Raw genomic sequence first — 13,688 nt, forward strand, 5'->3', positions numbered from 1 at the left:
CGGATGTGTTATTCCGCGGTGGCTCACCTTGAACTGGCACAGCGGGTGGTTCCCGTAGATGAACTCCCACCTGCCGTTGACCTGCAGGGTGTAATCCTCGGGCTCCTGCCGTACCGAGCGGAAGACCGTGGCCTTCTTCTTCAGGGCGCTCTTCATCAGAGCCAAAGGGAGGTCCTGAGAGTCCTGCTGCAGCATGAAGCTCTCCTGCGAGAGCCATGTGTAAAAAAAAAAAAAAAGGCGACAAATTCAGGCGGCAGTCTTAAAGAAAGTAGCCGTGGAGCCTGTTTTCTTGAAAGATGTTTTGAAGGTTGGTTTAATGCAGTGGGTGGGGGATTTCCAAAGTTTCTGATTGCTGCCTAAGATCATCCTCCACAATAAATCTACTCAAGATGGAACCAGTGTGTTTTTTTTTTCCAATCAAAGCGACTGCGCTCTCTGTGAGATCAACAAGTCGACTGTTTGACTCATAAGCAAGTAAAAGTGCAGAACCACTCACGTCGCTCGACTCAAACTTGACGTTGATGAAGAGCTTCTTGCCGTGCTTGGACTTGGAGCTCCTGCCGGCCGCCGGGGAGCTGCAGGGCTCCAGCTCGCACGGGAAGCTGTACTCCATCCAGCGCTGCCACGGCAAACTCTGCCGCTCCAGGGCCTTCTCTTCGCAAAACATGCGCATCCTGGAGCGAAACTCGTCCACCTCGTGGTTCTTCTGGGCTTCGAACTCGTGCAGACCTGACAGTAAGGGGAGATGCTTCAGACACGTGGGATTAAACCTCCCTGGAGCGAGTTAGCCTTCCCTAACCGTACCCAAGTACAGAGATGCTTCGTGTGAGTGTCCTCGCAGCTGCTCCCAACTTTTACACAGACTTGGCAGAGTTTTTACCCTGGATAACCTTCCTGACGCGATCGGGAATCAAAGAACTACAACAGTTTATTATTTTTACTCGGGTGGTGGGAAAAAAAGACGTCTAAAAACTCCTTCAGTTAACAAAAAACTGCTAACTACGTCCTTTCTTAGCCACTGCCTTAACTTACTCATGCAAGTCTGCCACAGCACTTTTTGAGGTTCTTATTTCCCCTATTTAACAAACAAGCACAACAGTTCTTTTTTTTTTTTTTTTTTTTTTTTTAAGGTGGGACTAATAAGTTTGTTTTTCTTCCCAAATGCAGCGATGTGCACACAATCCTAGGCTTTAAAGGGACTGTAGGAGCCTAAATGCAGTTCATTTTAGTTGGAACATATTTAAAGGGATTTCAAAGGATTGAAAATTGATATTTACATACGTACAGTATATTGATATTGGGTGAATAGGACTTTTATTGTGAAGTTTAAAAACCTGATAGGAGGGATTTCCTGCTAGCGAGGGGAGCGGGGCAGTTGGGGAATGAGACGGAGATTAGTTTTTTGTCCTCGCCCTTCCCAGGTTCCGTTGGACCTTGAAATACTTAATTTTGTGGATATATTTTGGGTTTTTTGTAGTGTTGCGTTACGCTTTTTTAGTAAACTGTTAAAAGCAAGAAGTGGACTCGTGGATTTATTTTCTAAGAAATTATTTTTTTGTGGCTTCAAGCCGAGGGATCCTGATGAGCGTCAAGCTAAAGCTCCAATTAGGACAGTAAGAACCTGCAGGGACCCTTTTGGAGTTTTTAAGATGAGGTTTAAACAGTAGAGGAGCATGCTGGCAAATAGAGGCTGCAGGGCATCATCTGTGCCACTGGTTCTTCAAATTGTTAGATGTAATAAACATCGGCGTCTTTCAGAATCCTTTATACGTGCGGCAGCCATATTGGATACTGAACTCTCTGCAACCTCCAGCATTCCCAGATTTCAGAGGGAGTTTATTGTTGGATTTCCAGACGGGAACTCAGACAATCCAACCTCTAAGTACAAAGCGAACGCACCATTATATTAAATGAAGAGAGCTCTTCAGTTCAGGTAAGATACTGACAGCTCGTAACCTTTTAACAGAAAAAACGAGGCGACCACCAGTGACTAAGCCTTGCTGCCGAGCCACAGCAGCCTGGGATGGATGCGGCTCACCTTTGCCGATGAGCAGACTGATCTGGGCGTTGGTCAGCTTCTCGCCACGGTCGCCCTCCCTCGCCACCAGCCTCAGAACGCACATAAAAGGCCGCACGTCGCTGATCCGCCTCGACTCTTCCTCCAGCTCCTCCCGCTCCGCCGTCTGGTTGATGCAGGTGAAGACGTACAGGTCGGGATCACCCAGCGCGCAGAACAGGGCCTCGCGGCTGGCGTTTTTCCAAACCATCTGGCACAGACAGAAGAAAGCAACGCGCAAAGCTCAGAGCGCACTCTCTCTCTCTCTCTCTCTCTCTCTGCAGAAAGTAGCAAGGGTTAGGCAAAATATGCTGAATCACATCTAAATGAAGACTGAGAAAACTGTCAACTAAAACCTCTCTGGTTGTTTCCTCCCATTGACCAGGGAGGGATTGAATAATCTTCCTAGAGAATCATTACCTAACGCGGCTGAATGGAACAGCAGGAAGGGGCAGAACCGTTGGCACGCTCAGATCTGTGAGCCGGCCGCCTTCGCTTCTTGGAAGCATTTCTGCAGCCTCGTCTCTAATAGCCGAGTGAAAACCCGGGAGCACCGTCTGAGCCGGGCCCCGTTTTCATTAGCTTAATGTTTTTTTTTTTTTTTTTTTCTCAGGAGCTCTCAAGCCAGCGGCTTACTTTAAAAGAAAGTATTGTGGGTGACAACAAACGGTTATATGTGGCCGTGCGGTCATCTGAGCCGCAGAGCGTGTCTGCAGCCGATCAATTAAAGCCTGTAACACAGGGTTATCTTATGATACATGGGCGATGTGTGATAACCCAGGGGCGGTTCTAGACAGGGGCCAACAGGGGCCCATGCCCCTGTAGAAATGGCCCTTCACCCTGTTATGGCCCCTGTACTAAAAGCATGATGTTAAATAAACTTCTCATAATTGTTTGCAATAGCAAAGAAACCATAACTGATTGGTCACTTTGACCAATATTATTTTTTACCTATACAGTTTTACTCTAAAAAGAATATTAAAACTTAAGATGTTTTTGTTTAGCTTTAGCCGTATTGAGCAGGGGGGCAAAGTTTTCAACTGCTAGATCAGGGGTCTGAAATCTGCCGTTCCAGAGCCACAAATGGGCTCACTTAATATTATTACACAGTTAAATATTGCCATTTTATTTATTTTTTGTTTATTTTTTTTTTGTTCTGTGCCCCTGTGAAAAAACACTGGCCCCACCTTGGCCCCCCTGGTGAATTTGGTCTAGAACCGCCACTGGTGATAACAACAGAAATTATGCTTTACAGTTTTAAAAAAACAACAACAACAACAACAACAATGCAATTGAACTTAGAGGAGAGGTGAACTGCGGTGTGAGGAGACGTACTTTCTTGATGTTTCTGATGGTGTCGTTCTGAGACACGGGGAATTTCAGGAAGATCCCGGTAGGCAGCAGGAAGTCCATGACGATCTCCTGGTCCCCCTCCTTCCCCCACTCCTCCTGCATCCCATACTTCCCCGGGGGCATGGTGATGGCCTCTCATTTACCGTCAGCTCACCCTGCTGCTGGCCGGAACACAAGCCCAGTGAGAGGAAGCCACCTCCGGGGTTAACACAGGTCCACCAGGAACACACAACATTACCAACCAAGTAGGTGCATGCGTAAAATCAGCGGGTGACATGAAAGATGGCAATAAGCGGGTCTGTGCTCTGGGGTATTCTGATCAGGTTGATAGAGTGGATGGTAGCTACTTTCTGGTGAAGTTGGGAGAAAAAAAATTACCCATCTTTCTGTGCATGCTGCTTTCAGGGGTCAAATAAGGGGAGGAAAACACAAGTTGAACTGAATTAAACCAAAAAGCACACACGGTTTTAACAAAAAAAAAAAAAAAAAAAAAAAATCAGCTTCTGCTCCCCATAAACCCACGGAAGACAGTTTGACGCTTTGCCTTGCAGTAAAACTACCATGTTTATTCAAGAAGGAAACGTGCTGCTCTCCCCGCAGACCAGCGCTGGCTCCTAAAACGCGTCTCAAATCGTCCTAAACGAGCCAGTATGAACATATTTACTGCGCCGCCGAGGAGCGGAGACGTTCTACGAGAGAAGGAGGCAGACGCCGACCAGAAAAAAAAAAAAAAAAAAGAAAGGGGGGATCTCTGCAACTCGCATCTAGTTGACATGATGGCGAAAAGCTTTTTGCCAACCTGTTGGCGCACACGCTTCGCCCGTCAGCGCCGCAGCCCGGTCATCTGCGCGGCGAACGTGGAGGCTGGAGCATCCCGCTGTCCGACGGACGTGCCGCTGCTCAGAAATCCACCTGCTCGGCCGGACTGGCGGCTTCCTGCGCGGCGACTGCGAGGCGGCGGTGAAGTGTCTCCCTGCCTTTGACGCGACGCGCTGCGCTGCGCTGTCATTCATGCGGTGACGCTGCTGCGCTTCTCTGCGGCGGCGGGGCCAAGGGACCGTCCGCAAAGAGACGGCGCAGAACCGCCTCCTCCTCCTCCTCCTCCTCCTCCTCCTCCTCCTCCTGCTGCTGCTGGAGATCACGCTTGAAGATAACCCCCCCCGTCCGTTCGGCATAATTAAAAGTGCGTTAGTGTTTGAAGGAGCTGAAGACTTTTTTTTCTCCCCCCTCCTTTACCGAAGCTAAACAGGGACGCTTGTAAAAAAGTTTAGTAAAAGGGGGCAAAATGGGGGCCACGGCTCGGGGGAAAGGAGCTCCACATCAAAACCAAACGCCTTAATAGAAGGTGAAGCGGTTTAATCTGATATGTCGATGTGAACGAGCGTGAAATTTGGATTCTGCAAAAAAAATAAAACATCTTCTTCCTCCTTATCGGATCTTTTCACAAACTGAGTAATATCTCTGAGTAAAGGCTACAAACACACATCGGTATGTGCATGTAGCCCAGATTCAGACTTATGTATTTATTCGCCAAAAGAGAGATTTAAGCGTGAATTTATGAAGTATATCTTCATGAGGTCCATACAAGTGGTGGCCTAGTAGTCAGAACAGGGTGCTAGCGAACTGGAGAGTAGGGCTGGACCATTAATTGCAATTGATCACAATTAAAAAACAACAACATTTCCAAATTGAAGAGGTCTGCAATTTTTGGCTATATAACAATTAATGGATCAGACACATCCTTTAGGTGTTGGTTAAAGTGGGTTTGCCTCTATGTGGTAGGGAAGAGAGTTGCAGCAGTGAAATAATGTAAATGTATTACTTGTTTTAGAGTTAATATGATCAATACTTTTGTTTTTGTTTTTTTTACCAGAAAATTCCAGAAATCTCACCGTAGCATTATGTGCCGCTCAAACTGTTTAAGACTTGTTCGTTGGTTTCACTTTGCATTTTATGTTCAGCAAGGATTGATGTCCAACGCACAACGCTATTCTTTCGAATAAGAATATTCTGATTAATAATATATATATCTATATATATATATATATATAGATATATATCTATATATATAGATATATAGATATATATCTTGTTTTAAATGGTCCTTGTTTACAAACATCTTTGTCTACAGGCCATTTTTGCTGCTTGTGGTTAATGGAGAGAAAACAGTCGCAATTTTGGTTGAAGTAAATCGCAATTTTAAACTTTGGCAAAATCTCACAGCCCCACTGGAGAGGCAGCAAGTTCCCAGGTTAGAATCCCACAATATCCCACTCTGGTCCCATGGAAAGCTCCATGGGCGGTGTAAAGCGGCAGTCCATCCCCATTCAAGGCATGGGTATAATGCAGAGGACACATTTTATTGGAATGCAATTTTGAATAAAGGTTATAAAAAGTATACAGTGCCAGAAAGCAATAACCATGACTCAGATTGCTTTGTATGAAGCCATTTCATCCTCGTTTCAGATGAGGTCATGACATCAATGCGTTGAAAAAGAAGCACAATGACATGTTTACATGTTTGTACCACCATGACTGTTGGACACAACCAACACGTATTTTTATGTTGTGTCGTCAAACAGTCGAGCTGTGCTGGGAAAAGCCGTTCAATTTGTTTTCAGGAGAAATGTCAGATGTTCAGCACAAATCTTAAATCCCCACACTTTCATACAGCCACTGTACCACGGTGGACAAGTTGCTCACACACAGATGATCCAGTACTGCCAGAAAATGGTTAATGAGGAACAGAGTTAAACTCGTGTTTTGTTTTGTTTTGTAAAACTAGTTCACTGTTCCACGTTAAGAGCCCTGGACTTTAGTACTCTTCAACTAGGACAGATATTATTTAATTGTAGCTCACCAGGTCAGAAACTGAGTGGTCCTGAGTTTGAGCCTATATCCCCATTTTTCTGTTTGTCACCAACTTGAATACAATAGGCCTGCATTTCTAATGAACATTAAAAAAAGAAAGAAAAATAATTTAACACATAGAAAAATTGTGAATCTTTAGACCATATTCATACAAATTTTAGCCAATATATCTATGGACAATTTAGACAATGTTTAAATATATTTTGAACCACAAATCCTCAATGGGGAAGCAAGCCAATAGTCTGATAAGTCATATTTTCAGATTACTGCATCTAAAATCCTGTTTTGTTTAACCCTGTCCAACCATCTAAAAACACACTGACATTACATGATGTGCTAATTCGCTACAATTTCCATTCTGTATTTATTAATTGCAATATTCACAGACTCGTGTATTAAATCTAAAAGTAAATGATGATGGTGCAATTATAATTAAACAAATCAATAATTTCTTTAAAACCTGCTTCTAAACCTGCTCAACGGAGCCACTGGTGTTATCGTCTGACAAGAGGAATCTTCTTCTTTCTGCTTTTCCCTTTCTGGGGTCGCCACAGTGAAGTCGTCCGTCTCTATCTTCTTCTCTCACACCAACCAACTTCATCTCCTCTTTGGTCTTCCTCTGGGCCTCTTACCTGGCAACTCCAGCCTCAGCATCCTTCTACAGAAGTCCTCACTGTGGCTCCTCTGTGCGTGTCCAAACCATCACTCTGGCCTTTTCTGGCTTCATCTCCAAACATCTAACATGAGCTGTCCCTCTAATGTACTCATTCCTTATCCTATCCGTACTTACTGCCAAAGAAAACCTCAATATCTTCATATTCACTACCTCCAGCTCTAAAAAGAGGAACCTGTATTTATGACTAATTGTATATCTGGGACTTTATTAGCATCACACATGCTTTAAGCATCGACTTTCACTCTATCGCTGCAGGTATCCTAAATCTGATGCATTATGATCCAGAGCAGCGTACCAGTGTCTATAAATTTCTGTCTGCACGCTTCCCTGTCATTTCACACAAGACCGCAACACCTCAGATGTAAATGTGAATAAATACACACATTCGTGCCATTAATTTCAAGTCACAAAGCCGTCTCTTTAAGCACAATGTATGGGAATCTCCCTGTTTTTTTTTTTTTTTCTGCTTGTGACAACAGAACTGTTAGATTTCAGCTCTGCAGCAGGGTGAACCGTGAGTTTATGGAACTGCAACATAAACCACAGTAGTAGCTACAACCATACTGTGAGAAAGAGGAAATATAGGGGACCACCGTCAGCAGCGTGACAATGCAGCGCTCTGCACCGAAAGGGCTTCTTTTTACATTGAAATTTAGACTTTTTTTCCCTGACTTAAACATATGAACATTGAACGGAAAGTTCACAAAAACAGAATGTAATTTATTTCTCTTTTTTTTATGTTTTTTGTTGGTTGCAATTATCCAGTTTGGTTCACACTCTCTGTGGTCTACCTCTTGTGAAAAGCCCCCCCTGTTTTACCGTTGAATTTCAGAACGCTCCCCTGACAACATAAGACCTGCCTTTGAAGATCTTATCAAACTGGGTAAAAAAACAAAACAAAAAAAAGTAACATGAACTTGTGAGTTCAATTGAGCCCAGCAGGTGAAAAAAAACAACAACAGAAAAACAGGAAGCGACTGTGCAGAAGAGAAACTTTTGGGCCAGATCGGCAGATTGAAAGCGTGAACGTGCTTCCCATCCTTTCCCCCCTACAGCGTTGGTGAGCTATTTTCTACAGCAAGCCTGCGAAAAGAAAAAAAAAAAAAAAGAAAAAAAAAAGAGACAGCCCTGTCAGTAAACTATGTAAAGATCTGAAACTCTGGTCAAGCTGTTCCCGGCTTATTGCTCAATTTTGCTTTCTTTAGCAGGAAGCAAGTCTGCGTCGACTGTGAGTGTGAACCAGCAGCTTGATTAAAACGTCTGGAGGCCGTCGCTTCAACACACCGTGTTCCCGCTTTGCCATGATTCTCCAGAGGAATCGGACAGCAACAACTTTCTCCCACAGATGAGCTGGCACAATAAACAAACCCGTAATAATAGCTTGGACCATCTGATGTTCGGCTAGGTGACCCGTTTCCTGTCTGTCTGCTCAGCGACCCGCAGCACTGTGGTGGAGACGAGAGAGGGTCTTTCACTTCCTGGAGGTGAACTGCAAAACATATAGTTAGTACATGTTGATGCATATTCTTTTTTTCAACTGAACAAAAAAAAAATGTGATATTAACAACAGCAATTTAATAAATAAAATATATATAAATGAATATGGTGTGTTCGGAAGTAATTTGTAGCGTGCTCATAGTGTCTTGCAAGAATATTCACATCAAACCTTCCCACATATTTTTTCCAGATGACAACTGAAAACTTAGTTTTCTTTTTCAGATTTAGTGAGAAGGGAAAATGTGTAGTTTTCAGTTGTGCAGTGGAAGAAGCACGGCAATACTTACCCAATTATTTCAGAAATAAAAATCTGAATCATATAGCATGCATCTTAATTTAGCCCCTTTTACTCTGATAACCTTAAACAAAAAACCTACAGGAGCCACGGATATTAGAAGAAACAAGTTTGTTAAATAAAGTCTGCCTGAATGCCACTTAACCTCTGTATAAATCTCACAGGTTCCTTAACGAACAGCTTCATGGAGACCGAGGATTGCAGCAGACAGGTCAGAGAAAAATCTAAGGAGAGGGATTTGTTAATAAAAAACATTATCTTAAACTCTGAACAGCTCACGGTGCACCGTTTAATCCATCATCCAAAAAACAGAAAGAGTTTGGTGCCATCAGAGAAGCTGCCGCGAGGCCCATGGCAACTCTGGAGGAGCTGCAGAGATGCATGGCCGAGTTTGGACAATATGCTGAAAGGACAAATTAGTAGTGAATGCAAAAAACAACAAAAAAAAAAAATGGTATTTATGACAGGGGGGAAGAGGAAAGCAGTTGTTAGCCATAACAACTGCCTGTTTGCTGTTTGCAACAGGCCATGTATGGTATGCAGCGAACGTGTGGAAAAAGATGCTCTATTCAGATAAGCCCCAAACTGTACTTTTTGGCCTAAATTCAAAACACTAAAACACTGCACATTGTCCTAAATGCACCTTCCTCATGGTTAAACATAGCGGGCACAGCAACAATATATATTACATTGTTTATTGGGTTTGCTGCTACATTCCCGACTAATGTCACAATATTCTTCTTAGTTTCTGTATTTTTATTTTATACTTTTCATTATTCTATATTGCACACACTTTACATTATATAACATTATAAACATACATGTTTATAATGTTTCTCTTTTGCCTTGTTTTTACTCAGAGCCTTGTAACGATGCTTCGCTCACATGTACACTGTGAATGAGCAGCTAAATGACAATAGTCTGAGTCTAATTCTGTGGAAATGCCTTTCCTCAGCATGGACAAACCTGAGGACTCTGGAGGAGCTGCAGAGATGCATGGCCGACATATAGTTTAGAATCCAAATAAAATATATTTCTATTTATTGGATAGAATGACCCAATAAAGATCATGTAGTATGACCTTACAAATGTCTACGGCAGTAGCTCACTCTGGTGGCATACAAAGGTTTTCTTACTAAGTTATAACACCCTGTTGACTTGTGTTTTATTCAGTGTTTTACATTTTGTTTTTGCTATATTTGTTGGTAAATAAGGAGCTTTTGGGTACATTTAGATTAACAACATCACATGACCAGATGTACGATATTGTGTGATATTGTACGATATTGCACATGACAACATGAGTAAACAACCGAGCCCAAAGACACACACACACATATATATATATATATATATATATATATATGTGTGTGTGTGTGTGTGTGTGTGTGTGTGTGTATAAATGTGTTTGTGTATATAGTAATAAAAAAATTATAAAAACGTATGAGTGGCAGTGTTTTGCACCATACATCCTATCAGAATATTCTATTACTTTTACCCCACTAAGAATATTTAAATGGACTGAACCATTTGTTATAATAGCTATAGTTTTCAGCAAAATAAATGTGGAACTTAGTTCAATATTCAGCGAGTTATAGTTGATTAAATTTGATTCTGCACCTGGTCAAAACATTACACTGAGCAAAGCTGTCGACCGCCCCAAGATGGCGCCACCAAATCTCATCAGCGGCCTTAGGTGACAGCAGTCGATGCGGGGTCTACTCTTTATATTTTGTCTATGGTTATAACGACATTATAATGAATAAATACAATCATCAGTATATGTTCAGTCCTACCTGTGATTGTAAAAGGTAATGACAATAGATCTGGTTTTTGTGGGAATCGGTTGGTACAGATCCACGCAGCACATGAATGAGTCATCTTCTCCGAATCGCCCACCATGCCACTTCCAATATGGCGGCGACGGGTTGTTCAGCACTCATTTAGGTGTCTACATATACATTTGTGTGGTGGAGCCAAGTGAGTCAGTAAAGGTGTGAATAGAAAGAGGTTAAGTAACCCTAACCCTGTAGATCTGGTTGGTCTTTGACCACGCTGAGCTGTCGCTTTACTGCGAGGCGTTGCAGGACGGTTTACTGGCTGACAGTAGGGACGTCAGTGGTCGCCATCTTGGTTTCTGATAGCTCCGTGGTACTGTTAGCAGATGGACAACAATGTTTATGTTTATGTCTGCTGAACGCGCCCGGCTCAGGCTCAAAAAGGAGTAAGTAAACACCATCAGGACGAACGCTTGATGCATATTGTTTTATTTGAACATGAATATGTGTTTTGCATGTGGACAAAATATGTGACTGGGCCCCTTTAACAGAACCTGTCTGACAACTTGTCAGAGAGAAGTTGCTTTTTGACATCTAAAAAGATAACAAAAAGCAACACATCATGCCCTGATCTAAAGAAATTAAAGAAGAGAGGAAACGGTCACTGATATCTATAAGTTTGGAAAAGGTTAAAACAGCCATTTCTAAAACGATCTAAAGAAAGCCACGACGATCTCCTCTGAATTACTTTTTCACATAAGACCAGGTTGATTTGGATAGCTTTTGAAGAGTTGAAATCGTCATATAAAAAACAGTATTTAGTTTCATGTTAAAATTTGTTTTTAACATGCTACATACCAACCTAACTTTGCCTGGGAGTTATTATAAGATTACTTAGGCCTCCTAAAGCTGTGAAAACAGCTATTTGGCTATTAAAGCTTGACAGGAACCTCCCTGCCAGACATTGTAAATCACAAAATATACATTTTGATTACAAACACCAATAGTGTTTTTTTTTTGTTTTTTTAACTCTGCTGCAGCTTAGAGTAACCATAACGCTTTAAGGCGCTGCTTCCTCTTTTGAGGGCAGTCGTTAAGAAAGTTTAAATAAGAGGAGCAGTTCCGAGAAAAAGCTATTCTGAGAGTTACAGAGAAGGGGGCCCAAATCAAACAAGTAAAAAGGGAAGCAAAACACGTACGCCGCTGCTAATTCAGGACAAAAGCACAGAACTAAGTGAATGCACAAAGCAGCCATAGAGAGCAATATTTAGAAATGAAGGAAATGTGGTATTTGACACGACTAACCTGTGACATGGCAAATACCAGCACACTCAAAAAAGTGAACCAGGGCCAGTTGTCCACTTTATGTCAACATTTCATTTCCAGTTAAAAAGGTTAAACAAAAAGAAGCTGTTTGTTGGGTTAAATGGATTTTTTTTCTAGTACACATTACATAATTTATATTTGTTTTAACCCAGTAAACACCTTTAACTGGAAATGAAATGTTATAGTGGACAAATGAACTGGTTCACTTTTTTATTTTGAGTGTAGGGGTCTCAGATTCCAACCATGTGAGGCAATTAAAATATCCATTGCAGCAAGGAACTACAAAAAAAGCACAGAATAAACAAATGTGATTAAAACAGTGGTTTATTGCTGACAAATATTGATCCCTCTGCTGGCAGATAGTTTTATTCAGAAATATTGTGGCATCTGGGAGGAAATTTGTGTTTGTAAAGGCAGTTGTATAGTTTTTTTAACCAGATGCAGCCAACATTTTAGTATGATTTTTGTCTTCGCAATTCAGATCTGATTGAGATTTTCTGAGCCATTGCCACAACAGTCTGATATTCTGGTAGCATTTTACTCCCACTTTCACAGAGGCTCCAGTGGCAGCTGGAAAGCTGAGATGCTACCACATTAAGGAGGGTCCTGCTAACCAAAACCCCTCATGAATGCAGGGACAATGTACTTTCAAAGGCCACAACGGGGCAGCCTAAGACATTTTACAACCATCTAACATAGTTAAACAGCCATCATAAAATAGTTACTGTATTAGCACAATAATTAAAATTATGGCTGGCAGCTTTAAAGGGGACACATCATGGTTTTCAGTTCTTCCTTTTCACATTGAAATCATTCAGTTGTGGTCTATATAAAGTGGAACTGTAATTCTTTGGTCTGACTTCCTTGTTAGTTTACCCCCACAATCCCCCCTTTTTACCCCAGTTGAGAAGTGGCTCTGAGAGCAACTCATTTTGGTGTCGTCTCTTTAAATCTAATGGAGCCATTCACACCCTGCCCTCCTTCAGGTCGTAGAGCATTCCACTCCACCCTGTTTGAAGTATGCTGGAGGACTCATTTACATGTAGAGCTTCGGCACCTGAGCTTGGACTACATGATTGCTCAGGGAAATAAAAATGGCTGACTCAAGAAATTGGTAAACTGAAAATCCATGAACTTGTTTAACAGTTCCGCAGCAAATGATGCGACCTAATTGTAAAAAATAAATTAAACTTTAGAGAAAACTGAAAAATATGACCCAAACAGGATATAAATACATCTATGCAACACCTGGACAGTCTAAATTAAAACTTTCTGCACTACTAGAGATTCCAAGTACACAACAAAGTATTAAAACAAAAATATTAAAACAACAAAAGTATTAAAGGGCTAAAAAGTGGATTTTGCATACGTCTCCTTTAAGAAAGGCAGAAGTCTTGCTTTTGTCAGACTTCCTTTCCTTAGATTTGATGGTGGCTGTTTGCATTAAGTCTAGTTTCCTAATAAGTGATTAGAGGAAGTGTAAATGATTACAAAAGAGAATGAAAGTTACTGAAAGATTCAGTCAGGAAAAACTCCTTTTGAGTTTTAGCAGTGGCACAAAAAGATCCATTAGCATCATATCAATGAAGAAAATCCAACAAGAGCAATGAGTGTGATATGTGGGCACCAGTGCAGAGCTTGATCAGTAATGGCAGCAGGCAGAGATGCAGAGAGGCGGAGACATTTAGAGAGACGTGTTAAGAAGGGCAACGAGGTTTGACTGCAGATGTTTGAAAACAGGTGAAGGAAACCTTGAGATGGTCATAGGTACAGGAAAGCATCTTGAGAAGCTGAATATGTGAGGTGTACAGGTAGCCTCAGGAACAGTATCAAAAC

At 41.9% G+C, this 13,688-nt stretch overlaps 1 protein-coding gene across 2 annotated transcripts in view; it reads right to left on the reverse strand.

Annotated features, from left to right (window-relative positions):
- The window catches only part of pik3cd (phosphatidylinositol-4,5-bisphosphate 3-kinase, catalytic subunit delta), a 33,939-nt gene extending 29,524 nt beyond the window's left edge, over positions 1 to 4,415 (reverse strand). The window contains exons 1-5 of one of the 2 annotated variants that reach the window (XM_036136762.1): positions 4,209 to 4,415; positions 3,392 to 3,567; positions 2,039 to 2,267; positions 497 to 729; positions 28 to 204 (exon numbers count right to left, since the gene is read on the reverse strand). In XM_036136762.1, coding sequence (XP_035992655.1) covers positions 28 to 204; positions 497 to 729; positions 2,039 to 2,267; positions 3,392 to 3,532 — 780 coding nt within the window. In that variant the 5' untranslated portion in view covers positions 3,533 to 3,567; positions 4,209 to 4,415. Of the gene's footprint in view, positions 1 to 27; positions 205 to 496; positions 730 to 2,038; positions 2,268 to 3,391; positions 3,571 to 4,208 lie in introns of both variants that reach the window. The other variant, XM_036136764.1, reaches the window with a different exon arrangement.
- Positions 4,416 to 13,688: the final 9,273 nt, after the last annotated feature.

This window comes from Fundulus heteroclitus, chromosome 1 (assembly GCF_011125445.2).
Source record: "Fundulus heteroclitus isolate FHET01 chromosome 1, MU-UCD_Fhet_4.1, whole genome shotgun sequence".
Lineage (NCBI taxonomy): Eukaryota > Metazoa > Chordata > Actinopteri > Cyprinodontiformes > Fundulidae > Fundulus > Fundulus heteroclitus.